Source organism: Saimiri boliviensis, chromosome 4 (genome assembly GCF_048565385.1).
Source record: "Saimiri boliviensis isolate mSaiBol1 chromosome 4, mSaiBol1.pri, whole genome shotgun sequence".
NCBI classification, from domain to species: Eukaryota; Metazoa; Chordata; class Mammalia; order Primates; family Cebidae; genus Saimiri; species Saimiri boliviensis.
This window is the reverse complement of record NC_133452.1, coordinates 112,224,719-112,251,340: the sequence shown is the minus strand read 5'-3', so window position 1 is coordinate 112,251,340 and position 26,622 is coordinate 112,224,719. Positions and strand designations below refer to the sequence as shown.

Genomic DNA, 26,622 nt, shown 5'->3' with positions numbered 1-26,622 from the left:
ATTATAAAATACATTATTTCCCACCTCCTATAGTCTAAAGGGGATATAAGAGAAGAGATAAAGACCTAAAGCATGAGCAGTACATGAAGTCAGTTCTTGCTCTAGAGAATGATACACACTCCTTCTTCTTACAAGTGGCTTTCCTTCTCCCCCCTGGGGCCCAACCAACAAGCAAGAAAAAAAGAGTATTTTCATATGACCATGGAAACATTACCAGGAGCAGGAACAAGGAACATCTCCCCTAAAAAAGCGCTACTTAAAAGCAAAGCCATTAGAGCTTCTCTAGCAAAGACCAGATGCCAGAAAGCAAAGAGAAGATCTCCTTGGCAGCAGGGAGTTCCGGCCATTAGCAAAAGTGAAATTGGTATTTCTGTACAGCTCTTCTTCCTGATCTTAGTCCTACTCCCGACATGGTTCCCTTCCTCATATCTTACTCCTGATGCGCTTTATTTCTCAATAAAATGTCATCATTTAGCAACCGAGTAAAATGTAAAATTATCCCCCTGAAAGGTATGTTGCATTTTAAGAGACTTTCTTGAAAGCGAAAGTTTGAAGACCCTATGAAGTGAATAACTCCATTAAAGGTTGTTTTCCCTCTAGATTATTATGGCAGTGACCCCCTATTCCGCAGTAGGGCTCCATGATAGAAGCAGCCAGTAGGAATAGAGAACCACTGAGTATTTTCTAGGCACCTGCACAAAGAAGGCACTCAGTAAATATTTACAGAATGAATGTTGAATAAAGAAATTATTTGGAAGGCAAAAACGGGTCATCACCCTTTATCTTGGAAAAGAAAGCAACGATAAAAGTTTTTTTTACTCTGACTTACAGGTTTTTTCTGTGCCCTTCAGAGGCTCACTGTATTCATCCTCGACCACGGAGTACACATTGACAACATACTCAGTTTCAGGCTTCAGATCTTTCAGCACTGTGCTAGTTTCCATTCGACTCACATAAAACTAGGGAGAAAAATTAAACACAACAACAACATATGAACAATCAGTTCCCTTTCTCCTACTGTACTTACAAAGTAGTTAACTGCAATGAGCTTAGAAACTACACTTCAATTAGACCATTGTCTTTTGTATTCGGAAACTATCAGATTACAGTGAGATCTTGGATAATCCACGTCATTTATCCTCCCAGCTGTTCTTCGTTTGTAAAATGAGTGGGTAAAAAATAGATCATCTTTAATGTTCCTTGCCAACTCTCTGATACTACTATAAATTCATAAATATATCAAGCATCTTCTAATTAAATTTTAAAGAAAAATTCATAGTGATACTCTGTAACTCTTTTTTTTAATTATTATTATTTTTTAATTGCACTTTAGGTTCTGGGGATAATCTGCAATTCTTAGAAAACATAAGAATTTAAGCAAAGCTCTTTCCCTTTCATTAAAGCCAGATGGAAGTGCCTCCCCAGGAAAGTCAAGAATAAAAGCACCACTCTTGACTCACTTCCGTCCCCTCTTCATTCCTCTTGTCCCTCACCTACCATTACTCTCAGAGCACTAATGAGGAGGACCTAATCTCAACATCAGGAAGAAGTAAGTTGTAGGTGTTACTACTCACTTCTTGACGTTTCCCTCCAGAAACCGGATAGTATTCCACCTTATATCGATCCACACTGTCAGAAGGTGGTGTCCAGCTCACTCTAAAAGAACGATGGGTTCGCTCAGAAATAACTAAGTTAGAAGGTGCTTCCAAATCACCTACACATGGAAATAAAGTGTATACACTTTTCTCATTATTGTATAAAGGTGACAGTATTTGAAATTAGATTGAAACAATATCATGCTTCATATTCTAATCTTTTACACAATTCTTCTCACAAACTAAGTAGCTACAATAAATCTGTATCAGGGACTCACCTAAGACGTCTACATATAGGTAACCAAAAGGGTTTTTAGCCTCAGAAGATTCAAACATCAGCTCATCTTTCCTTAAAACCTGATCCTCCTCTTCCTTACAAACTAACAATTTACAAGTCACAAGACTCAAGACCCCATATGGTTTGGCTATGTGTCCCCACCTGAATATTATCTTGAATTGTAGGTCCATAAGTCCCAACTATTGTGGAAGGAACCCATGGGAGTTAATTGAATCATGGGCATGGTTTCCCCCATACTGGTCTAGTGGTACATCTGATGCTTTTACACAGGGTTACCTCTTTCACTTGACTCTCATTCTCTCTCTTGCCTGCCACCATGTAAGACCTCCCTTGCTCTTCTGCCATGATTGTGAGGCCTCCCCAGACATTTGGAACAGTGAGTCAATTAAACCTCTTTCCTTTATAAATTACCCAGTTTGCCGGGCGCGGTGGCTCAAGCCTGTAATCCCAGCACTTTGGGAGGCCGAGGCGGGTGGATCACGAGGTCGAGAGATCGAGACCATCCTGGTCAACATGGTGAAACCCCGTCTCTACTAAAAATACAAAAAACTAGCTGGGCATGGTGGCGTGTGCCTGTAATCCCAGCTACTTAGGAGGCTGAGGCAGGAGAATTGCCTGAACCCAGGAGGCGGAGGTTGCGGTGAGCCGAGATCGCGCCATTGCACTCCAGCCTGGGTAACAAGAGCGAAACTCCGTCTCAAAAAAAAAATAAATAAATAAATAAATAAATAAATAAATAAATTACCCAGTTTATTAGCAGCATGAGAACAGATTAATACAAGACCTCTGAATCATCTTTTGATACTTTCTCCTCTCTCTATCCTTGTACATATAATCAATAAATAAGAATGTAGGTACTGACAATTCAGCCTCTCCATTGTCCCTATCACTATTGGCACCACACAACCTCCCTACCCTCATTATCATTTTGTTTCTGTATACTCATGTCTTATCTCCTTAACTAAAGGTTATGCTCATGAGGTTAGAATTGATTTTTCATTCATTCTATTTTCTAAAAGGATCCGTGTATAATAAACAACACTGACAACTGTATCACTGGAGAGAGTGCAAACGAACGAGTGTTTTTCCATCTGGGAACATCCCACCGCCTGTGACTGCTCCCTGTAGGTGAACGCAGGTGAAATGACTAACACATAACAGTATCTGGAATAAATGCTGATGGAAATGGAAATATTAAGCTCAATATACCTAAGGGAAAAATGGTCCAAATCATAATTTAAAGAGAAAGGTATTAATCCAATAACTCTATGAGCTTGGCAAATCATTCTCATATAAACTCTACTTTTTGTGCAAGTGAAAACTGGGGAAAGCCTTTCCATTTTTAGTATCTTAACTTTTATTGTACTTGGGTAAGAGTCAAACCTACAAAATTATCAAGCAATTTTACTGTCTGGGAAACTAGAATGAATGCAACTATTACATAGTCCATTTAAAAAAAAAAACAAAACAGATAAAAGATGTTTTCATCCCCACTCAAAAGTTCTCTCCAATGGAATAAAACTACCACTCTCTCAGTCAATCAAGAGCCAGAAGCCTACAAATTCTGGCTGCCAGGCTGGTCTATCCAGGGAAAAGGTCAATCTGTTGTTCAAAATTCAAAAAAGAAAATCTGCAAAAATCAGGGGAAAGAAACCCAAGAAGGAACATTCAAATAAACATATCCCTAGCACTCTGAGCAAGTGAACCATTTCTACCACATTCCTTGTTAATCTTATTCTAACTTTTCCAAAACCAAATTAAATTAACGAAGGACAATTTTACCATAAGCTACATGTATTTAAATGAAATTTTTTTCACATAATAAGAACCACAATTTTTATCATTAATTTTCCAAAAACCTTCAAATTTGGTGTTACCATGTTTCATCCCATGATTTACACAGAGAGTAGTCATTATTCACCATCCTTGGTTAGTATAAATCCAGTTCTATAATTTTATTTTAGCATCCTCATTCCTTAGCTATATCTACCTTTTCTAAACATCTCTGAAAACATCTTTAACCATTTGACCCAGACTAAGTCACTGTTCTCTAGATCTCAGTTCTTCACTGGTAAATAGATTATATAATTTCTAAGTGTCTAAACTGTAAAACTGTAGCTTCTCTTTATATTTAGGGATTCTAAGTGTAAAGTACCAAATCAGATCATCTACAGTTGAGGGAGATCAGATATAAGGACCCCTCTTTTATTCCTGTTTACATTAAGAAATACAAAGAAAAAGGTACCAAAACTGAGGAAAACAAGAGTCTGGGAACAACCATCTAATAGCAATGTAGTAACTAAATAGAATGAAGATGCTTTACAAGAGAAAAGGTATATGCCAGAAAAGAAAGCATGTCTCTTTCCCTGCCTTGCTACTCCCTTTCCATTTATATGTATGTTGTGTGAGAGAGGGCAGAGGAATGCGGGATATAAACTAAATGTATCCTCAAATAAGCTAGAAGTCATTTTCTGGAGAGGTGCCCTCACGAGAAACAACTCAGAAAAAAAATCAAGGACTAAAGTTGATTCTCAACTGGGGACAGATTTTTTCCGCAGCAGACATTTGTCAACAACTGAAGATCTTTACAGTTGCTGCAATTTAGGGGATGCTACTGACACGCAACCGGCAGAGGCCCTTGACACTGCTAAACATCTTAAAATGCACAAAATAATTCCCCCCCTCACCTAAAAAATAGTTATTTGGCCCAAAATACCAACAGTGCTGAGGGTGAGAAACTCTGGGCTAACCTTACCTGGACCTTTGACACTGTTACACAAATTCATGGTGAGATCATCCACTATCCTGGAGAGTGACTCAAAATCGGCCACATTGTATGCGTGGGTATCATCAGGATCAGTTGCAATCATCTTTAACTCAACTTCATCAGCATTTTTAATACCTTCAAAAATAGATACATACAAATTAAAAGTACTTCTCAGAAAAAAACTAATGGAGTAAAGCAAATGATTTATGGCTGTCATAATTCATGGCTGCTTTTAGCCAACTATGAAGGTTTAATAATTTATTAACTAACGCAAACATATTATTTTTCTCAACAGAAACAAAGGATAATAAAAACTGAAGGCTCTTTTAAATTAGCTTCTTCTAAATATATCTAGCATCAATTTCCCACCAAAAAGGGTCTCTTCAGTGTTTTTTCTGGAAGGTAAAATAATGGATATCAAAAATAAACATGGTTCTATGGAAAACCAAGTAGGAGTTTTTCTGAATCCTATTAATAGTACATTTTGCTTCTTGATCCATTAATTTTCTTTTAAGAAATCGTGTAGTTTTGTCCCATTATAAGGGAAAAGAAAAAATGAATCAAGCTTCTTGGAACATCATTTTGATAAATTATTTAATCGGGAAAATGGTGGTTTTTTTCATGCTTCAGATAAAACTTCTAACTGTGAAAAATATCCTCGGCACATTTGTAACCCCAGGGTGTCACTGTCCTTTTCAGTGCATACCAATAGCAAACAGCTCCACTCCCTCATCCTTAAGTTTCTTTGAAGGTGCCTCAACATCATCTTGGGATTTTCCATCAGTAATGAGCACACCAATTTTTCGAGCTCGAGGTCTCATGCCAGCTTGGGTCCTGAAGCTCTGTTGGCGAATGAAATTCAAAGCCATGCCTAGCGGGATTTTTAAAAGAGAATCAGTCACATCACCATTCAGCCACGAACCTTGACCAGAAGCAAGAGCTGAAAGAGTATCAAACAGTCCTTACTCACCTGTGAGAGTATTGCCTCCTTTGTAGGGTAAGTTTGCCACAGCTTGCAACAAGCTCTTCTTGTCTCTGTGAGTATTTAACTGCCACTCTGTCCTGGGATCCCCACTATACTGAGCAAGGGCTAAAATGACACCACTGGCATTAGTGCATGTGAAAGAGCAAAATCAAAATGTCTAAATGGCTTCAATGTTGTCAGAACCTACCAATTTGTACTCTTTTAGGGCCAATGTCAAAGACTTCCACAATACGAGAAATGAAACTCCTCACAGTTCTAAAATTTGCCCGGCCAATGCTCCACGATCCATCCACCAGCAACACAATGTCTGCCTCAGCTCTGGTGAGACACTCCATTCCTGACACGGCAATCATGAGACAAGACAGTAAGAAGCAAATTGTTGGCAGGGGTACTTCCTTGTCATACCTCTTCCACTCCCTGGATGCTCAGTGTTGCCTGTCTCGGTACTATAGTCTAGCTCAGAGATGTGGTAAATTGAGACTCTGAAAATATGTCCATCTGATTTAGTAACCTCAATTAACAGTCATAAGAATCATCAATTCCTCCAAAGATTTTTTCAGTGGCCAATCTTTCCTCTATCTTTGACCCTTTTTCCTGCCCTCTTTCATAGAACCTGGAGACTTGAATTAAGCCATTGTTGAAAATTTGATGGGCTCACAAACTCAAAGGCTGAAATATGCAAATAAATGAGAATGTATAGCTGTCTAACTACAAGTACTAACAACTTTAATAAAATTTTAATGTGATCAATTACACCTAATGTAACACCTATTAGGTGTTACATTCTTCTGCAATATTTAATGGTCATACCAGACAAGAATGAGATGGACTCATAAAACATGTAATCTGAAGAAAGGTTTTTGTGAGCTAGAAGTTATCTTTTCAAATAGCTAAGCTGATAGGTAACTACTGCATATATATGAAGGATTAGACACATCACTTTTTAAATTATGCCTTTTTGAAGTAAAGACACACTTTTAAACCCTGACATATTATGATTTAGTTATTGATCATTTAACTTTATGATCTACTATGAATAAAAATCTGGTAAATATAGATGGTTAAGTTTGCACATTTAAAGAATCAAGAAAGAAGGAAGACAATTTAGAAAAGTATGCAAACAAATATACAAATTGAGAGCTGTAGAGACAAGCACAAACATTGATACAAAGAAAAAGCTTTGGAAAGAGAAAATAACCCCAACATCCTCAGTGTACAAGCTACAAAATAAAAATATAAGGCAGTTAATATCATCATAAGAGAAACAATAGAACATTAATGCGAAACAGTAAGACTTGACACTTGATTTTGTCCAGATCCATTTTTTTTAATGTTCTCTTTTCCAAGAGTTTATATCACCAGCTATAAATTTTCCAATTCATTACAAGGTTAGCATGAGATCTTTATATTTCAAAAAAATCATTGGGAAAAAAATAATGCTCATCACATTATAAAATACAAATGTGTCACTCACATACTATATATTATATCAGGACTAAGGTTTTCCAAATACTATCCCAAGCATGTAAGCCCTTGCAAGCCGGCTCCTGCTCTGCCCAGATCTACTCTTTTTTTAGCAATAATGAAAAATATCAGAACTAAACTCTGTCAACCGCTTCTATCTCTAAGAATGTTAAAAACTAGCTTTATGTTCATAAAGGCTGCCATTGTGGCAGGGACAGAAAAGTATAAGGGGCTTATGTTACCATTTTGCTTCTCAAGTCATAGTTGCTCACCTATTTAAATAACCTAACTCTGCTTACCCAACCCAAATAAATCATTTCTGCAATAACTTTAACAAAGAAAAACTGCATCTTAGTCACTAAAAATAGAAAAAGGTACAATATCTACATTTAATAAAAGCTAATATTTAAATAATAGAGCTTAATTATGCAATAATGCATAATTTAAAACTTAATTTTCAAATGTATAAATCAATTTAATACATAATTTTAAATTATGCATTATTACATAATTTAAAATTATTAGTAATTTAATTACTAATATAATCATTAATACATTAGTAATTACATATTATATTACTCTTTAAATAATAGATATTTATATAATAATTTAAGTATAAAATAATACGATGCTGATAAAAGAAGTATAAAAAAATACTGTCAAAAAGCATGCTTGACTGGATGTTTGAAGAAGTTTTTTTGCTAAGTATGTAGATTATTGAAATAAATTTTAGGGTAAAATTTGTATCATCATTTTTCATTGTATGCTACCCCAACAGTTCACATTTGAAAGTTTCCTAATGTGGTTTTCCTCAGGGAATGTAACTCAATTTCTTACCAGAAGATAAAATTGGCATTACAGTTGTGTCGGAAAGAGTTGTCATTTCTTGTCCAACAAGTGGTGAGCTTTCTCCTCCATCAAACATTCCAAAAACATTGACTTTATAGGTGGTACCAGCCCTGAAATGTTAAAGTATTATAGCCTGTGAGAACCATAGGCTCAAGTGGTAGCACTTTTGTTTTGCTTTGTTAAAGACATTCATCTTGATTTACAAGCTTTCACTATGAAGAGTTTATAGTGTACAACATTATAAGAGAAGAAAAATAACTTCCGTCACTTTGTCACTTATGCTTACCCTGGGAGGTGTCAAGAGACGTTAGACAGCAAGCATTCCAGAGAACCCTAGGAATTCACAGCACTGGTTTCTATCTTGCTTTTCTAGCAGATGCGGAGTCTCTACCCCGCCTTTCTACATGTCAGGGAAGGGTCAGGATCTTTATTCTTACTGTTTTTAAGCAATGGGCTTTAAAAAATAATTGAAGTGCTGTACCTTGCAAGGTAACATAAGGCAATGCCTCACACATTGCCTAACACATAGTAATCTCAACAAATTTTATCATCCCTACTCTGGTAAAAGTAAATCACACGTATTTCTACAGATTTCAATAGTCTTGAATGAATGACTGAAAAAACAGACTTTCCAAAAGGCTACACACAGAGGTTCATTCTTTTTACTGTAATGAATGTAGGGTGCTGTTCAAACTGAAACTTCCTTGTTTTTCACTGCATAGCCGGGAGCTGGACCTTTCACGAGCCCAGCCTTGCCCTCTCCTGCCAGCTGGCACCCAAGAGGTCCTGCCTTCTTTCTCCCGTATGGCACACTGGAGGGGGATTCACACTCAGTAACTCAGCATGAGTCCCTCAAACTTTCCACAAGGTACAGGAACCCCCACATTTCCACAGGGCTACATTTTCAGTGAAATTATGTAGTAAGAATGGTAATTTTTTTAAAAGCAAGGTGATATTGAAAACACCAATTCTGATCACTTAATAACAAACAAAAATTATTAAAACATTACAAAAACTCCTGCTCAGGCCTAAATTCTCTTGCTGACCCCTGAATCCTAACTCTAACAGCACCAAGCATAAGAAAGCAGCTTTAGCTGATTTTAAATACCCTGCTGGCAAACAGACATATAAGCAACATTTGTGTAAAGCCTACTAATTTACATAAGATATTCCGTCTTTTAAACAAATTAATTCCATCTTTCGATACAAACATAGTTAATTCCTACCTAAGTTCCTCCAAAACAACTGTGTTGTCATAGGGTCCAACCACTAACTCCCCCAGTCTTCTGTCATCTCCTGTAGGGTGGAATGTGACTTTATAACCCTTCACTTCTCCAGGGGCAGGCTCCCAAGTCACTCGGAAGCTTGACATGGTTGGGTCAGATGTTTTCAGGTTTCTGGGAGACTTAAATCGAGAAGCTGTAAAGACAAAAAGATTCTTAAAATATCTATAAGACTAGGCTTTGAGGTTTTTTTTTTATTAGCCCCACAAAAATGCATATCCATAAAAAGGGTTTAAATCTGGTAGCAGAAGATATCATGTTCCATAGAAGTTCTGATAACACAGTGCTACCTAAACAGACATATAAATAACTCCCACAATTCAGATTCGATTTGTCTAAGAATATTAATACGTAGAATCATTTTACCAGAAACTAAATTGGTAAAAATAACATGTTAATTAGACATTGTCTAATAATTATAATTTAACTTACTACAGAATCAGTTTTAAACATTTACAAATGAAGTAGGCATACTGAAGTCATCTTTTAAAACATTACCTACTTTCCCCCTCAAAACATAAATTTTTTTTTTTATTATTATACTTTAAGTTCTGGGTTAGATGTGCAGAACATGCAGGTTTGTTACATAGGTATACACGTGCCATGGTGGTTTGCTGCATCCATCACCCCATCATCTACTTTAGGTATTTCTCCTAAAGTTAGCCCTCCCCAAACCCCCACCCCCTGCTATCCCTCCCCTAGCCCCCAGCCCCGAAACAGACCCCGTATGTGATGTTCCCCTCCTTGTGTCCATGTGTTTTCACTGTTCAACACCCACTTATGAGTGAGAACATGGGGTGTTTCATTTTCTGTTCCTGTATCACAAAACATAATTATTATTTTGTACCTGTTGTTCCTGATCCTTGCCTAAGCTTTCCTTCTCCTGTCTTATAAATCGGAAGAACTGTGATGTCATATGTGGTCTGGGGCTGAAGTCGCTTTAACACTGTTGAAGTGACTGTGGGCGGCACCTTAGCAACCATTTGCCTCCCTGCCCCGCGGGGGCGATAGACAACACGGTAGTTGACGACTTTCCCTGGTGCTGGTTTCCACGTAACTCTCATTGTGTTTTCCGTTTCTTCATCCACTTTCAGGGTTTTGGAATCTTGAGATACTGTGAGATAAAGGGAAGATTAAACTGTATACCCTGTTGAAAAAAATATATGTCCGCCCTCTCATTAATGTGAAAAGAAACTTCCTGTGGCTTCTTAAATATGTACACTGTTCCATTTCCTAGTATTGTAATCTCTCATAAATTCATGATGGCGTGTGAGCCTAGTCTCATCGAGATCTCAGTAAGATGTTTTTGTTTTATCTAGCTAATACTAAAAAATGGAAGTTCATATTACAGAGATTTCCTATTTGCCTTCTAAAGACTTGAGTAAAGAAAACATCCGTTTCCGGAGATAAGGTTTTAGAATTTTTATTTTATTTCCATCTGTAAAGAATTTATCCAGTAATAATGCTGTGGAGAATACTAAAAATTATGAATGCAGGGTTTGCGCATTCTACTTGGACTTTTTCAGAAAAAAGTTGCAATCTATAAATGACTAGCCAGAGTGACTGGCTTATGATTGTCATGCACATCTCAGACGATGAGCACAAAAGAATAGGAATGTCTAAAACTTCAAAATATCTCAGGGGCTCTCAAGATAGACTGGTATATGCTGAATATTTCAGAAAGCACTATCTATAAACACTGTTTGCTTAATATGTTATAAATAATAGGTAATTATTAAATTGTCTTTTACTAATATTTCACAATTAATAACTATATGAAATAAGTAATCAACATCCACAAATAACCTATAATATCCTATTTTTATACATAGAGTTCATAAGCAGGATCATTTTGTTTAGTTCAATAATCAGTGTTCAAAAGGCCATAAACATGTTCTATAGAAAAAGATTAAGCTAAATGAAATTCAAAATCAGCCAAGAATCTTTCCTGATTTTAAAAGAACTTTTCATGTTCAAGTGATCAAGAACCATTTGAAACAACTAAGAAACCTGAAAACAAAAATACTAAGAAAAATAAAACACAATAATTTTCAGACACTGGACATCAGTTGGCTCAGGACACTGATCTTTATGAAAGATGAGGAACAAAGGGGAATAGGTTTTGTGATTGCCCAGCTATTGCTTGGAATTTCCAGGAAAGAAAGGGGAATCCAGCTGGAGCCTGATGGCCGCCCTTAATTGACAAGATGCTGTTCAGAGTCTGGAGAGCTCAAAGCAACCAGAACTTGAAGAACAGAATACTGTGAAGGAGAGAGTGCCACAGACAAAATACTTGAGTCTTGGACCTAGGATAATCAATGCATATGTGTGAGAAAACCATCCAAAACCAGAGAAAGAACCAGCCCAAAGGAGCCCAGGGAACAACTTCCTGAGCTCACACAGGCTTACAAATGTTCCCACTACCCAGAAGAGAAAACCTCACAACTCTAGGGACATCATGTAGGACATTTAGGAGGTGAAGGTCTCAAGAACGAGGCAAAATTAGTCCTAAACTGAAACAGTCTAAAAGCAAATGTCAGATCAAACTATTTCCAAGTAACTTAATTGTATTCCAGAATAAAACTTAAGAATACTTATAATAACATAAAAATATCTAGCACCCAAGCAAATAAAATTCACAAAATCTGACATCTAATAGAAGTTACAAGCCATGCCAAAAAGAAAAAAAATATAATTTGAATCATGGATTGAAGGTCTCCCACCACTAAATACAGATGTTGAAGTCTTAACCTTAAATGTGATGATATTTAAACATGAGGCCTTTGTGGAGGAAATTTGGGTTTAATAAGGTCTTAAGAGTGAGGTCTTATCCTGACTGGATTGGCGTCTTTATAAGAAAAATAGTAGACACCAAAGAGCTCTCTCTCTCTTTCCACATTCATAGCCTGAAAAAAGGCCATATGATGCCATAAAGAAAAGTGACCACACACCAGGAAAAGAGCCCTCATAAGAAATCAAACCCTACCAGACCTTAATCTTGAACTTTCCAGCCTCCAAAACTGCGAGAAAATAACTTTCTGTTGTTAAAGCCACTCGGCCAACAGTACTACCTTTTGTTATCACAGTCCAAACTAAGACAACACATAAGAAGAGAAATCAATCAATAGAAACAGAACAAGTAATGACATATATTACAGACTCAGACAAAAAAGATGTTAAAACAGTTGTTATACTATATTTTATATGTAACACAGGTAGAAGAAAGATTAAGCATTTTATGTAAAGATATGGAATATACAAAAAACACTCAAAACTTCTAGAGATAAAAATAATATCTAAAATGAAAATTACACAGGATAGTATTTACAGCAGATTAGAAAATGTAAAGAAAAAGATTAGTGAACTTGATGGCATGATAATAGGACATAAAACACAAAGAAAGAAAAAAAAATTTAATGAACAGAGTATCAGTGAGCTGTGTGATAACTTCAAGCAGACTAATTTATGTGACATTAATTGGAGTACCTGAATAAAGTGAGGGTGTAATAAATAAAATATTTGAAAAAATGATGGAATGGATTTGTTCAATTTTATAAAAATTATAAACTCACAGATCCAAGAAGTTCAGTGAACCTCAAACCCAAGAAACATGAAGAAAACTATACCAAGACACATCATAATTAAATTGCTTAAAATCAGTAATAAAAACAAAATCTTTAAAGCAGCCATATATTTTTTAAAAGACATAATATGTATAGAGGACAAAGAAAAGAATAATAAAGTAGGTAAATTCAATATGTGGTTATGATGGTTATGAATTATACTTCTGTGAGATTAAAAAATGTAATTTCAAATGAGATTATATTGGCTGCAATTTTTATTTTTGGATTTAAAGAAACTAAGAGAACTCTCAGCAAAGTCCATCACTTTCTGGAAATATTAAAATGTATTTAGATTAATCATAAATTCTATATTATTATTCTCCAGGTAAGTGAACTATTAAAAGGAAAAAACTTTATATACAGCATATATTATTACATAAAAATATGTATTATATAAACATACATATATGTACTTCCAAACAGAAAAATCGAAAAAAATAATAATATATAGAAAAATAATCTATTTGGATTATTAGCATTACCAATTGTCATGAATATCAAGTAAGTTGATGGGTGTCTAACAGTCTTCTAGAAGGGGTTGTGCTACAATGCATTTTCTCATCTTTTGTTTCATCTCTCAAATGTTTACTCAGTGGAACAAGACATTCTCTCTCTTACAAAATTTTTTTAACCAATTTCACACAACTCAGAATTTAGAAAAATAAAAACTTAAATCTTATGAATATTGATCCAAAAAGAAATGCAAGATTCAAAAAAAAGGATACTAAGCTTTAAAATGTTTCAAAATTTAAACATGTTAATAACAGCCAAATTAACACCTCATACCTTGATATGCTGTAATGACCTCACTTATATTTTTGCCTTTTAATTAACTCTTTAAAATAAAGAAACTAAAATTAAATGCAGTACAGCATATCTAATCCTAGCTTTAATGGGAAACGGGATTTTAGGGAGGAAAACAAAGTCCTTGTTGGTTTCCCATAAACCAAAGAGCAAGAATTTTACACCATCAATAAAATACCACATACCATTAAATGCTGTTACGCCCTCTCATATTGTAAGTTATTTTCATGCTTTAGTAACTATCACAAGACACTTTTAAACATCTACTGTATCACTGCTAAGCCAACTGCCATAAATTGGAAAATCAATAGAAAATGTCCCTTCTGGTTTTCTAAACCCAATTCGTGGTTTTCATTGTATCAGCTGTCTGTGTACCATGTCTCTGAGTTTCAGGTGAAAGCAATCCTAAAGACATTTCCAAAATGACCTCTTGGAAGCATAAATGAAACTTTAGGAGCATGGCCTAGGGATCCCGCTGAGTTATCCACACTTTAGGATTCATCTACCACCTAAATAGCAGATCTCACTCAGATTTCTGAAAATACTTTCTATACAACAAAATGATGATAGAACCAAGAAAGATCCATGACTTCTTTCTTATTTACTTAGACACTTGAGCAGTTTTCACATACAGTTGTCCTTTGCTTTCCATGGGAGGTTGGTTTCAGGATCTTCCATAGATATCAAAATGCTCTCATGTTCAAGTTTCTGATATAAAATGGCATAGTATTTGGATATAACGTCTGCATATCCTCCCTAATACAGTAAGTCCTCACCTAACATTGTTAAAAAATTTCTTGGAAACTGCAACTTTAAATGACCGACATAAGGAAACCAATTTTCCAGAGGTTAACTGACATAAACAAGAGTTAAGTTCCTATGCCATATTTCTGATCATGAAAACATCATCAAACTCCTCAATAAAAAACAAAATTCTTCTCATATGAAACACTGATATATATGTCAGCTATATATACATTTAAGAAAGAATAATAAAAACAAGTAACATAATTATTCACCCATTTATTCCAGTTCATGGTCACAGTGGCCAGAGCCTGTCTAAGCAGCTCAGAGTGAAAGGGAGGACCCTATCCAGGGCATCCACACTCATTGAGGCTGGGACCATGTGGATGTGCCAATTCACCTAACGTGCACATCTTTGAGATGTGGGCAGTAACTAGAGTACCTGGAGGAAATCCACACAGAGATGGAGAGAATTTGCAAACTCCACACAGATGATGACCTCCACCAGGAATCAATTCTGTTTTCTCATCAATGTTATGATATTATTCAATAACTTGTTGAACTTTAAATCATCTCTAATTTACTTATAATACAATGTAAATGTCATATAAATTATTATTATACTGGATTTTACTGGTATTACTATTTATTGTTGTATTGTTATCTGTTATTGCTTTTTTAAAAATATTGTCTATCAGCAGTTGGTTACTTGTGTGCATGTGGACCCTGAGAATATGGAGGACCAACTGTAGCCTAAAAATGAACATTTTATTCCTGCCAAGCCTGCTCTTTGTTCGAAAGAGGCTTTCTGTTCATTAACCTTTAAATCAATCAATTAGCCAAGAAATATAGTGAAAATTTCTCAGATGCTCATCTTCTAAGATACAGAAGTCTATTTCATTTGTGCCACCATATTTGCTTTCAGTGACAACAAAGCTCATGTAGACATTTTAAATTCCAAATTATTATCTGAAGTCTCCAACTTGTTGGAAAAAGACAAAATGGAGAATAATTTTTAGAGAAAAATATTTCCTCTAAATACATACACTTTTATAATTTCTCAGCCACATGAATTGTATCTTTACTCCTACAAATAAATTTAGTTCTATGTGTCATGTATGGCCTATGTTTACAATACAGCTTTTCTTTATAACAAGTGAATTTCCTTAAAAAAAGAAAATAAATTTCTACAAGGTTCTTAAACTACATCAGCCAATATATACCAGACACAAGATTTTATTTACTACCGTAGAAATCAATCATGTGGCTATCTGAGAAATATGCCTTCTCACATATGTAAATTTTCTATAAAGAAATTAATTTTTTAAAATCTGGTGAATCAAGATAGAAATTTAAACTTGAATATCCAACTGAGCTTGCAAATAATAAAAAGAATGAACTTAGACCCAAAAATTTTAGTTTAAGGACAACTTAAAATCAGGATATAGGACTTAACTGAAATTGCTCATGGTACTTCTCCCTCTCTCTTCCTTTGCCAGAAAAATCACCAAATTCCTCTACTTCTTTCTTAGAGAAGGAAATTCATGAATGCCCATTCTTTCTCCTTTTCCTAAAACCTTCCCAAAACAAAAAGATTAAAGTTTTCTCCTACAAATACGTAGAAATGTCCATGCTTAACAAATGACGTTTTGGTCTGGCTTAGTTTCAATTGTTTGTTTTTAGCAGATTTTATATTGTTTTAGAGCAGTTTTGGCACAGAGATTGAGCAAAAGGTACAGAGATTTATCACGTACCCTTCCCACCTCCACACACACACAGCCTCCCCCATAATCAATGTCCTTCAGCAAAGTGGTACATTTGTTACAACTGCTGAACCTACACTGACACATCATTATTACGCAAACAAATAACCTTTTAGGAAAGTGAATTAAGATAACCTGACACATCTGTCACCAGCCAGGTGATTATGATAGGTCATTCATAATTATTTACAAAAAAAAGAAAGAATATTAGTGAGATTGAGGTAAATCTGAGTGACCAGAAAATTGAGTGGGCTTTTGATTTGACCTTACCAAATATAATAGAAATAAAGTAATAAAAATAGAAACTAAGATAAGTCTTGGTTGTACAACAATCATAGTATCAATAGCCACCCATCATTTATTAATCATCTCTAAGTGGCTAGACACTATGCTTGACGCTTTGTATATTGTTATTTTATACAATCCTTACAACTCTAAGAGACAAGATTTATTATCTGCATTCTACAGATTAGGAAGCAGATTCAAAGAAAGTTAAGTAACTTGACAAAGATCATGCAGCTATATAAATGTGCCTGAATTCTCTTTGCTTCTTAGCTTCTAGTCTTGTTACTAGTGGAGTATCCTATCTAGTCAATCATCACACCAGAAAAAGAATAAAAGACAAATATGGGTAATTGAAAGAGACTCAATATTGCAAAATTTGATATATTTTTGGATAGATACTAACCTACTCTGAATTTAAACCAGATTCTTTAAAAGTCCTAATTCCTCAGTCTTCATTCATCATGTAAAGAAAAAAATTCAAGCGATCAAACTGCATGTCACTTGAGCTGATAACTATTGGGTAGCACCGACACGCACTCAAACACACCCGTGATGTGACCTACATTCAGTTGTGGCATCTCCAGTCAAAGGTTCTCCTTCTCCACTGCTGTAAGTCGCAAATACCGAAATTCTGTATTTGGTCTCTGGCTGCAGATTTTCTATCATAGTATGAATGGCATCTTCAGGCAGATTTTTCTCTCCGGTGTCAACATCATCATAAAGTGATTTCCATGAGACCCTGTAACCGCGAACCATTCCTGGAGCAGATGTCCAATAAGCCCCAATTGATGTGTCAGTGATGTCTTTAGTAACTAAATCTTGAGGAGAACCACGTTCTAGAACAGAAATTAAAAGAGAATCTTTTTTTTAAATGTCTGGTAGGTATTTAAATATTAATATTCATTGATCCTGGTAGAGATTCTGACTTGCTGGACTCAAACACGATTTGTCCAAAATTGTCCATTTCTTCTTTCTGAGTTGTCCATCCCATTCTACTAGTAGAAAAGATTGACGCAATAAAATTTTAGAATTATATTTGATTCCTACCTCTTAGCCTTGCCCCCATATGCCTAGTAAGAATGTAAGGTCCTTCAGGACAAGAATGGCATACAAATTTGAAGGAGTACTTGTCTTTTAAAAAATTTTTCAAAGGAAAAATGTATCTAAGCCCAAAAATTTTATCACATTTCAGTCTACCTTGTGACATGGCCCATTGTTCACAAAGATCTTTTTTACCATGATCTTTTCCTATCTGACCTACTTTAAATAAACTCAGTTTCAATGCATGATCTACAACAAATGCAACAATCTTCTACTACTTACAACATTTAATTCCAATAACTGTTTCCTGGTGAAACTTTTATTTGCTCATGCAGTTTAAACAGTAGCAGTGCAGCTGGGCGTGGTGGCTCATGCCTGTAATCCCAGCATTTTGTGGGCAGATCATGAGGTCAGGAGTTAGAGACCAGCCTGACCAAGATGGTGAAACCCTGTCGCTACTAAAAATACAAAAATTAGTTGGGCATGGTGGTGCACACCTGTAATCTCAGCTACTTGGGAGGCTAAGGCAAGAGAATAGCTTGAACCCAGTAGGCAGAGGTTGTGGTGAGCCGAGACTGGGCTTCTACACTCTAGCCTCAGCAACAGAGCGAAACTCTGTCTCAAAAAAAAAAAAAAAAAGGAGCAGTGCAAATTTTCAATACAGCTTAACCCTAACAAAACTAAAAACCACCAATTCCTCTGGAAAACTTAAAAGTGATTAGTCACCAAAATAAAACATACCACTTGTTCTAGCTGATTAAAAACGTCTGCTACTAAATTTTGGCTCTTTCATTCAAACAACAACAAAAAAAATACAACCCAAGTGGAAAAACATGGAAACCTCAGCTTAATAGGAGGCACAGATGTCTTTCAATAAAACCCTCACTTTCCATATTTTACATGTAAGGTAAAAATACAGGTCACTTAATATTGGCTACTTTTACTAGGGTTTATACCACAGTATGACGTAAATACAAAACTATCTGCTTCCCAGAATACATTTTGCAAGTAATTGTTGTATATTCATGCAACTGATATACAAGGCTCTTACAATAATTTTGAAAACTATTATTTCACTTAACTTGAAGAGTAAAAATGAATATCTTAAAACTACTCATAATTTAGCAATTATATTTCAGCACAAAAAGTAAAGGTAACCATGAATGAAAAATAAATCTAGGTGGACAAAAACCTATCATATATGGTTGGATTTACAGGGAAAAAAATAAATGAAACAGAAGCTCAGCAGCCTACCAGACCCCAAGACCAAATGGAAAATTCTATAAATAACTTTAACTGCTGACAGCACATCTCATCTCTGGAAGGAAATTAGTTACATATTTCACTGCAACCAAGAATACTTATTTTTAAGAGCACATTGAATGTTTTCCCTCAGCTCTTGAGGCTAATTCCCATCTGAAAGTCTTCTTCAGCTGTCTTTGCTATGTAAATGGTCATACACATTTATATTTTCTCTACATGGAATATAAAAGTACAATTTAAAACTGTTTGTTTTATTTAGTTTGGTTCTGGGTTTCTGTTTTGTTTTGTATTTGTTTTGATAATCTATATCCCAACAACTAGTCTCTAAGTTTTAAATGTACAGCATATTTTTCCTTTGCTTGATACACACCATTTTTAAGATATGCCTTTTCCTCTAAATTTCCTAAATTGTACTCAGGAACAGCTGTTGTGAAATGACTTGCTTGAAAGCAATTTTGAATTTAAATGAGCTGCATTAATGACATTTCAAAAACGTATTAGACCAATAAGGTTAACTAGAATATGGGAATTATCTTCTAAATTAATGCTGGGGTAATTTTAAAACAATTTCAGCTTTATTTTTCCCAAAGGTTTTGCTTCTCAACCTATTTTTCTTTCTACAGCACTAAATTTGTGACATTGTTTATTTCCATGACAACAGACATCAATATCATAAACACAGGCTCATTATTTCACTGTGAGAAAAATAACAGGAAGATAATTGTGGTTGAAGCAAAAATACATTCACAAAGGTATTTCTGGGCTTAAAATAAAAGGATCTAAGATCACAAGACATGTCTCCCCATGAATTTTAATAAACTATTTTAACACTCTCAAGACCAGTAAAGCTAAAACAAAATACTAGTAAAATGCAATAAAGACCTTTGCCAAGGTTTATCAACATTCTGAAAATAATCTACAAAAGCACTTTTTAAAATGCAAATTAAAAATCAACTAAAAAATATTTTTAAGTTTAACTAATGGCATGACAACACTATTTTGAGTGAACAGTGAATAAGTTCTCAATCTTCTCAATCTCAGAGAAAAGTCCAATAAAAACCATAGTTTCTGTTTGTGATATTTAAAGGCACTATTTGCAGGCACTGTCATTACAACATTCAGTGTCAGTGACAAAGCAAAATAGACTCCAAAGAAAGAAGAAAGATAATTCAATCCAGACGCCACAGTAGAGAAGATAAACTGCTTCATATGAGTTTCTTACATGTTAATCAATCAGTTTGATAAGACTATTCCTAAGTATTAAATCTATACTGTTCTCAAACACATTGATAATTTTTTTTATTTTTTTAGGGAGGAGGGCTGAGTATTCTATCGGTTACATTACAGCCAGGAATTTTGAGAATAAGATGTACTCATGGCAAGTAAAAGCCCTTGAATTTTTAAAACATAAGATCTTGGTTTGGCCAAACATCAGATTACCAAAAAATGAAGCAATTGGATTGCACCCTGTGGTACAGTTGGCAGGATGGAAGCTGGCAAGTGGCTGAGCTGGTCTTGGGGCCAGGTGTGCAACCATCTGAGCAGGTCACCAATATGCTGTGTCACCTCCTGGGACCCTGGGGCCCTCAGCAGCAAAATAACTTGACTGGACCTGAACCGATACCCAGAATGACCTGAAAAGCCAAAGACTGGACCCTACCCAAATCAATTAAATTGGAATATTTGGGGATGCACCTAAGTACTGGTGCTTTCTAAACAAATTTGCCCTGTGATTCTAAAACCTCTACAATTCTTTATTCTTTCCCCCTTTTTGATTTTCTTTCTACTTCTCCTCTCTGAGATCTACAGAAGCATTTATTTGGGAGGTATGCTGGGTGAGTATGGGAGGGAACCTCATAACTGCTTTCACAAAGAAATGGTGTTCCTTCAAAATAAAGACAGGTGTGGTAAAAGTAAACTAGTTGGAATCATTACACACATGATGCTCTGTAGGACCGCTGGATGGTTTGTATTGTGTGTGGTTATATTGCCATGTACAGAAAATCACTCCTTTAGGTGGCAAAATAAACTCAAGGTTGACCCTCAGAGAACAGAGAAGATGACTTAAGCTCTGCCTCGCATCTTCTATCCATGGACACATGTGGGATGGTCACTAGTCTCTTCTCTCTTCCATCTTGTCTCAACAGGAAATGGCTCTGAACATACATATGCTTCTTATTGAAGAGCTGAGCACATTTTCACATGAACAAAGTTCTAAGTGTTACCTCGCAAGGCATTTGCTGGGTTCAATGCATTGTTGTTTTTGTCCTGAATCTAAGGAGCTCCAGACATCAGTAACTACAGGAAGAAATTATCTGACTTGTTTTGGTTTAGTTTGGTTATATTGGGTGTAGGCAAGAGTCCCTTTTTAGAGTACGTAAGAGGTAATAGGAAAGAGAGAGGGAAAAGGAAGTATAGACATCAGAAGACCAGTCTACAGCCCATCTCCAGGAGAGATGACTGCTCTTCAGAAGGGGAAGGCATAGAAACAGTGGCAGTGAACCGAAAGCAACTCGAGGAGACTTTTTGCCACGTAGTGACTACCTTTCCCTGAACCTGGATCCAGTTCTGCTCTAGCAGCAGCTCCCTCCCTTCTGAGGTCCTCCTCTTCCTTCTGTGTCCCAAGGTTTACAAATATGTGTCTTATGGTACTGGGGTCTGTTCAGGTTCTTTACCTATATGGCATCATTTTGAATAATATTTAATCTTAGTGCTTGCTCTCTTCTGTTCTGGATATATGCCTGTGCTCTCTTTATTAATTTTATCTCTGGTAATAGAAATTCTGGCAATCATTTCAAACAAGTCATCATCTATAATGATGATAGTCCTTTATTTTTATTCCCTTTGATTCTATCTTGAGTTTTCCCTTACACCTTATTATTCCTAGTGTAGTACCAGTATAGGTATAAACGTCATAAGTTTAAAGGTATAAAACTCTATCAGGTTTTGAAATTTGGCTACTCAGCATTTTTGTCCTTATTATAAAACATATTTACATCTGTACAAAGCCATTTTTCTGGTATGTGCTCACCTATGTTTCTGTGCTGCTATTGTGGGAAGTAATTCAGACAGGTCTCCTTCTCATGATCTGAACATCTTGAAGGGGTTGATTCCTACACTGCTTTTTTCCACATACCACGCCAGAAAACTAATGCCTCATTTAAGTATCTTTCCTATGTTTCCTTACCCCTTTTCCATTTGCTTTCTGAAAAGCAAATTATCATCCAATTCAAATATAATTATAACACAAATTAGCCAATGATGATAAATGAAAAATTAATCATCACAAAATAAAACTGTATTTCATCTTACAGATTGTTCCAGCCAGCTTTCATTGACTTTCATATACCAGTTTCAAAAATAGAAGTTAAATTGAGAATGTAATGTAAACTCTCTTCTAAATCAATTTGTCTTTTCCGTTAGAGCTCAACTCAAAAGTCATCCAACTTTCCACAGCAATACAGAAGACCTGCTTCTGGATAATGCTCATGTGGAAATACATTTGATTTACAACCAATGAATTAGAGCCACTATTCCAAAGGACAAAGTTCACTATTGATAAGTTAACTCAGTTACCTTCAGCTATACACAGTTTTTAAAAACATCTTTTTTTTTTTTTTTTTTTTTTGAGACGGAGTTTCACTCTTGTTACCCAGGCTGGAGTGCAATGGCGCGATCTCGGCTCACCACAACCTCCGCCTCCTGGGTTCAGGCAATTCTCCTGCCTCAGCCTCCTAAGTAGCTGGGATTATAGGCATGTGCCACCATGCCCAGCTAGTTTTTTGTATTTTTAGTAGAGACGGGGTTTCACCATGTTAACCAGGATGGTCTCGATCTCTCGACCTCGTGATCCACCGGCCTCGGCCTCCCAAAGTGCTGGGATCACAGGCTTGAGCCACCGCGCCCGGCTAAAAACATCTTAATAATTAAATTACCATTCAATTTCAAAGCCTGCTTGAGCAAAAATCTATTTCTTCCATAATTATTGCCTCTCCACATTGCCTTCAATTTTTATCTGACAAGCAATTAATTCACAGAAAAAGGAAATGCAAATTACTGTTTGGTGACTGTGCTAAAGTTCCCTGGCAACATCAGAGTTATTATACCCAGAATGTATGATTTTTCAAATTATGAGACAGCAGTAAGTCAGGGAAAACACAAAGGCCTTGTTCAGTCCATCTTTAAAGGGCCCATGTTACTCAACATCATGCAGAAGAACTCTTGAGATGTGCTAAAAACCTCATTGTAACAAAATGTCAACTGAATACACTTGGTTTGATCTGTAGGAAGCCATTCATATCTAGGACACTGGCAGGTTGCTACAGCAACTGAAACAAAGGAAATTCTAAAAAGTCATATTTTCCATAGCCAAAAAACAACATTCAAAAATTTAACAAGAAAATGCATTATTCTCAAACTGAAATTCTCATTCATTTGTGATAAATCTCTGAATTAAAATGGGCATTATTTACTGAGAGGTTTATAAAAACAGATTTTCCTCCAAGTACTAACAGTGACAATTAAAGGTTTTTTTCAAAACTTAAAGTGCGATGCCATATACAGTAGTGTTTTCATAATTACATTGTCTAACTGCTCTAACAACAACAACAGCGGGAAAAAACAATGTAAATCAAACCTAATGACTTGTGCTCACATTCCTCTGAAGTTTGGATCTGAACTAGGAATAAGCGCTGCCTTTGCGATTCTATTGCACACAGTACTACGGCCAACCATGAACTTCCCCAACGCCAATGCTAATAAATCTCTCTTCCAGCAACAGGGGAATTTTCTGATCATTGGCTGCATTTCAAAAAAAGTACTAGGAAACAGACTCAAGTTAGGGATGACTGTAGACCACACTACATATTTTTTAAAAATACAAAAAAGCAACAACTTTCTTTCCTATTGAATTGAAAGCCATAATGCACTTGAGGTAATCTATAAGATGTCCAACCTACAGAACGCTCTTGCCGGCTGACACCATGCCTCTGGACAAAAGAAACATTCCTTCAAGTTCTGCTCTTACCACCTCCTCTCCCAAGAGAAAAACAGATTAGAAAAACAGCAGCCCTCAAAAGCAGTTGCCTGGCTCTGTTTCTGGGCTTTCCACTCCCTGCATTTACCATCATATCCTATTCCTGTATATGGTATGTGGATTTGGCTAAGTTAATACAATAAAATGAAATGGAATAACCAGGAGCAAAAATCTATTATTTTCATTTAGTCACAACTATGCTTTCACATATTTGTCAAGTTTACCACATATAATGCAATGGGATAAATATGTTAATCAGTCTGGCAGCCCCTTTGGTAATCCTTCACTGCGGTAAAGCATTTTAGTGCAAATGAACAAAATGTACATTGTAAATTATTAGAACTTAGTTAGGAATTAGCTATATTTTTTAAGCAAACTTGCAAATTATCTAGCGTTCCTTCTTCTCAGGAAATAAGAAACAATAGTTTTTAAAATTCGTTTTCCTATGTATTTTCCTTAGAAATTGTTTCTGATCAAAGACACGTACATGTGTGTATACTCACACATGCGCACAAGTTGGTAGATTTTCGATACCACTTGTGCCGATCTATAATATTATAAACAGTATAGCAATACATCCGGCTTATAAAAATCACAGCCTAGTAGAATGTGCTTCCTGTAAAATTAAAAAGTACATTTTGTTAAATAAAATTTTTAATATATTATTCTTGGCAAAAATGCCTTAATTTTTAGAATTGAGAAGATTTTTATGGAGCATAAATATATTTTTAAAAGCAAGAAAGCACAAATTAATACCAGAAGGTTAAAAGACACAACCAGAAGAAAAACTATTAAATTATTTCCAAGATACTCCTTATAAAGAAAAAATTTTTGGTGGATCACAAAATCAGGCATTTGAGACCAGCCTGGCCAACATAGTGAAAACCTGTCTCTACTAAAAAATTAGCCAGGCATGGTGGCCGGTGCCTGAGGTCCCAGCTACTCTAGAGGCTGAGACAGAAGAATTGCTTGAACCTGGGAGACGGAGGTTGCAGTGAGCTGAGATCATGCGAGTGCACTCCAGCATGGGCAACAGTGCAAGACTCTGTCTCAAAAAAAGAAAAAAAAAAAAAAGAGAAGAAAATTTCACAAATATATTCTATATCTATCCTGTAAAAAATAAAGAGTGAAAGTTTGTCCTCTAAAAAAATCATATGATCAACTGATGCTAAAAGTTTGTGGAAACAGAACTTCAGATGTCCAAAGAAAAGGACAGATATCTCCAAAACTCTGGATGTTGCCCCAGATTATAAAGATCACATGCTTTTGTTATTTGGATTATGTCTGTGTACTTAAGGCAATTTCTGTCTCCACTTATTTTTTTCAAAACTTTTGTGTCACCAATTATATTTGAAATACTAAAGCTATACAGTTGACAACATGGGTTTGCACTGTGAGGGTCCACTTATATGCAAATTTATTTCAACCAAATGCAGATGAAAAATACAGTATTCCCAGGATGTGAAACCCACCTATATGGGGGTGGGGGGCAAGCTTTTCACATACATGGGTTTCCTCTGGCCAACTGTGGGACTTAAGTATGAGAGGACTTTGGTGTATCCAGGAGATTTTGGTATATACAGTAGTCTTGGAACCAATCCCACCACAACCCTGAGTATATCAAGAGATAATTGTGCTTTTAGATACCAGATCAAAAGTTAATAAGCTATTTCCTCTTGATGAATTTTATATATATATAGTAGTATTTTACAGTTTCCAATGAGTTTCACTTACATTCTCCTCTTTGATCTCAACAATAACTCTGGGAGGAAAGAGGGAGGATAATTATCCCCTCTTTATAGATGAATAAACTAAGGCTCAGAGGGATTAAAGGTTCACTCCAGGTCACACAGCTAAGTAGTACAACCAGTACTTTTCTGATTGTAGGTACTTTACATACAGGTATTTAATCTTTTATTTAAACCTTTTTCTAGAAACAGATTTCATGGACTATGGGAATTTAACTCTTGATCATTTTTTTTTTTTTTTGAGACAGAGTTTCACTCCTGATGCCAAGGCTGCAGTGCAATGGCACAATCTCGGCTCACTGTAACCTCTGCCTCCCAAGTTCAAGTGATTCTCCTGCCTCAGTTTCCCAAGTATCTGGGATTACAGGCACCACCACACCCAGCTAATTTTTTGTATTTAGTAGAGATGAGGTTTCACCATGTTGGCCAGGCTGGTCTCAAACTCCTGACCTCAGGTGATCCACCCACGTCGGTCTCCCAAAGTGTTGGGATTACAGGCATGAGCCACCGTGCCAGCAATCACTATTATTTTGATTAGATGTTTTTAACTTACTTGTTTTTCATTCTTAAGTCTTAAAGTTGCTAAGAACTGCCTATTGTATGCCTTGTCTTGCTAATTACAATATCTACAACCTTCCAAGCTCCTGGATCCATCAACTTTGATGGACATTTTGCTTAGTCACTGTGATTTCATATTACAAGATACTTCAGATTCATTTTCTTCCTATAATCATTTAAAATAAGTCATATAAAATATGATGATAAAGAGAAGGGAAGCTATTGCTGATCGTCCATGTAGGCCCCCGACTATAAGACTGAGTCAACATCAAAGGATTTTTAGCATTACAATCCATTCTCATTGCTGTTCAAATAAATGTGTATTTTCTTTCCCTTACATTATTTACTTACTAGCTGTGGTGGGTTAAACCTAAGCTGCAATTATATCTCAAAAGATCCTAAAAAATATAAAGGCCTCTGACAATTAACTCTAGAGAACCAACGAAACTGCCCCAGTCTTGTTGATGTTTCTTACTAAGTACTTTATCGCAGTCACTTTGAACATCTAATACAGAAC

At 35.8% G+C, this 26,622-nt stretch overlaps 1 protein-coding gene across 2 annotated transcripts in view; it reads right to left on the bottom strand.

Moving 5' to 3' along the window:
- Window positions 1-26,622, bottom strand: part of COL12A1 (collagen type XII alpha 1 chain) — a 123,601-nt gene that overhangs the window by 64,845 nt on the left and 32,134 nt on the right. For both annotated transcript variants that reach the window (XM_010337084.3, XM_074398044.1), the window contains exons 14-23: window positions 17,024-17,296; window positions 10,089-10,355; window positions 9,185-9,377; window positions 7,947-8,068; window positions 5,833-5,982; window positions 5,631-5,750; window positions 5,367-5,531; window positions 4,649-4,795; window positions 1,575-1,714; window positions 830-959 (exon numbers count right to left, since the gene is read on the bottom strand). In XM_010337084.3, coding sequence (XP_010335386.2) covers window positions 830-959; window positions 1,575-1,714; window positions 4,649-4,795; window positions 5,367-5,531; window positions 5,631-5,750; window positions 5,833-5,982; window positions 7,947-8,068; window positions 9,185-9,377; window positions 10,089-10,355; window positions 17,024-17,296 — 1,707 coding nt within the window. The remainder of the gene's footprint in view (window positions 1-829; window positions 960-1,574; window positions 1,715-4,648; window positions 4,796-5,366; window positions 5,532-5,630; window positions 5,751-5,832; window positions 5,983-7,946; window positions 8,069-9,184; window positions 9,378-10,088; window positions 10,356-17,023; window positions 17,297-26,622) is intronic.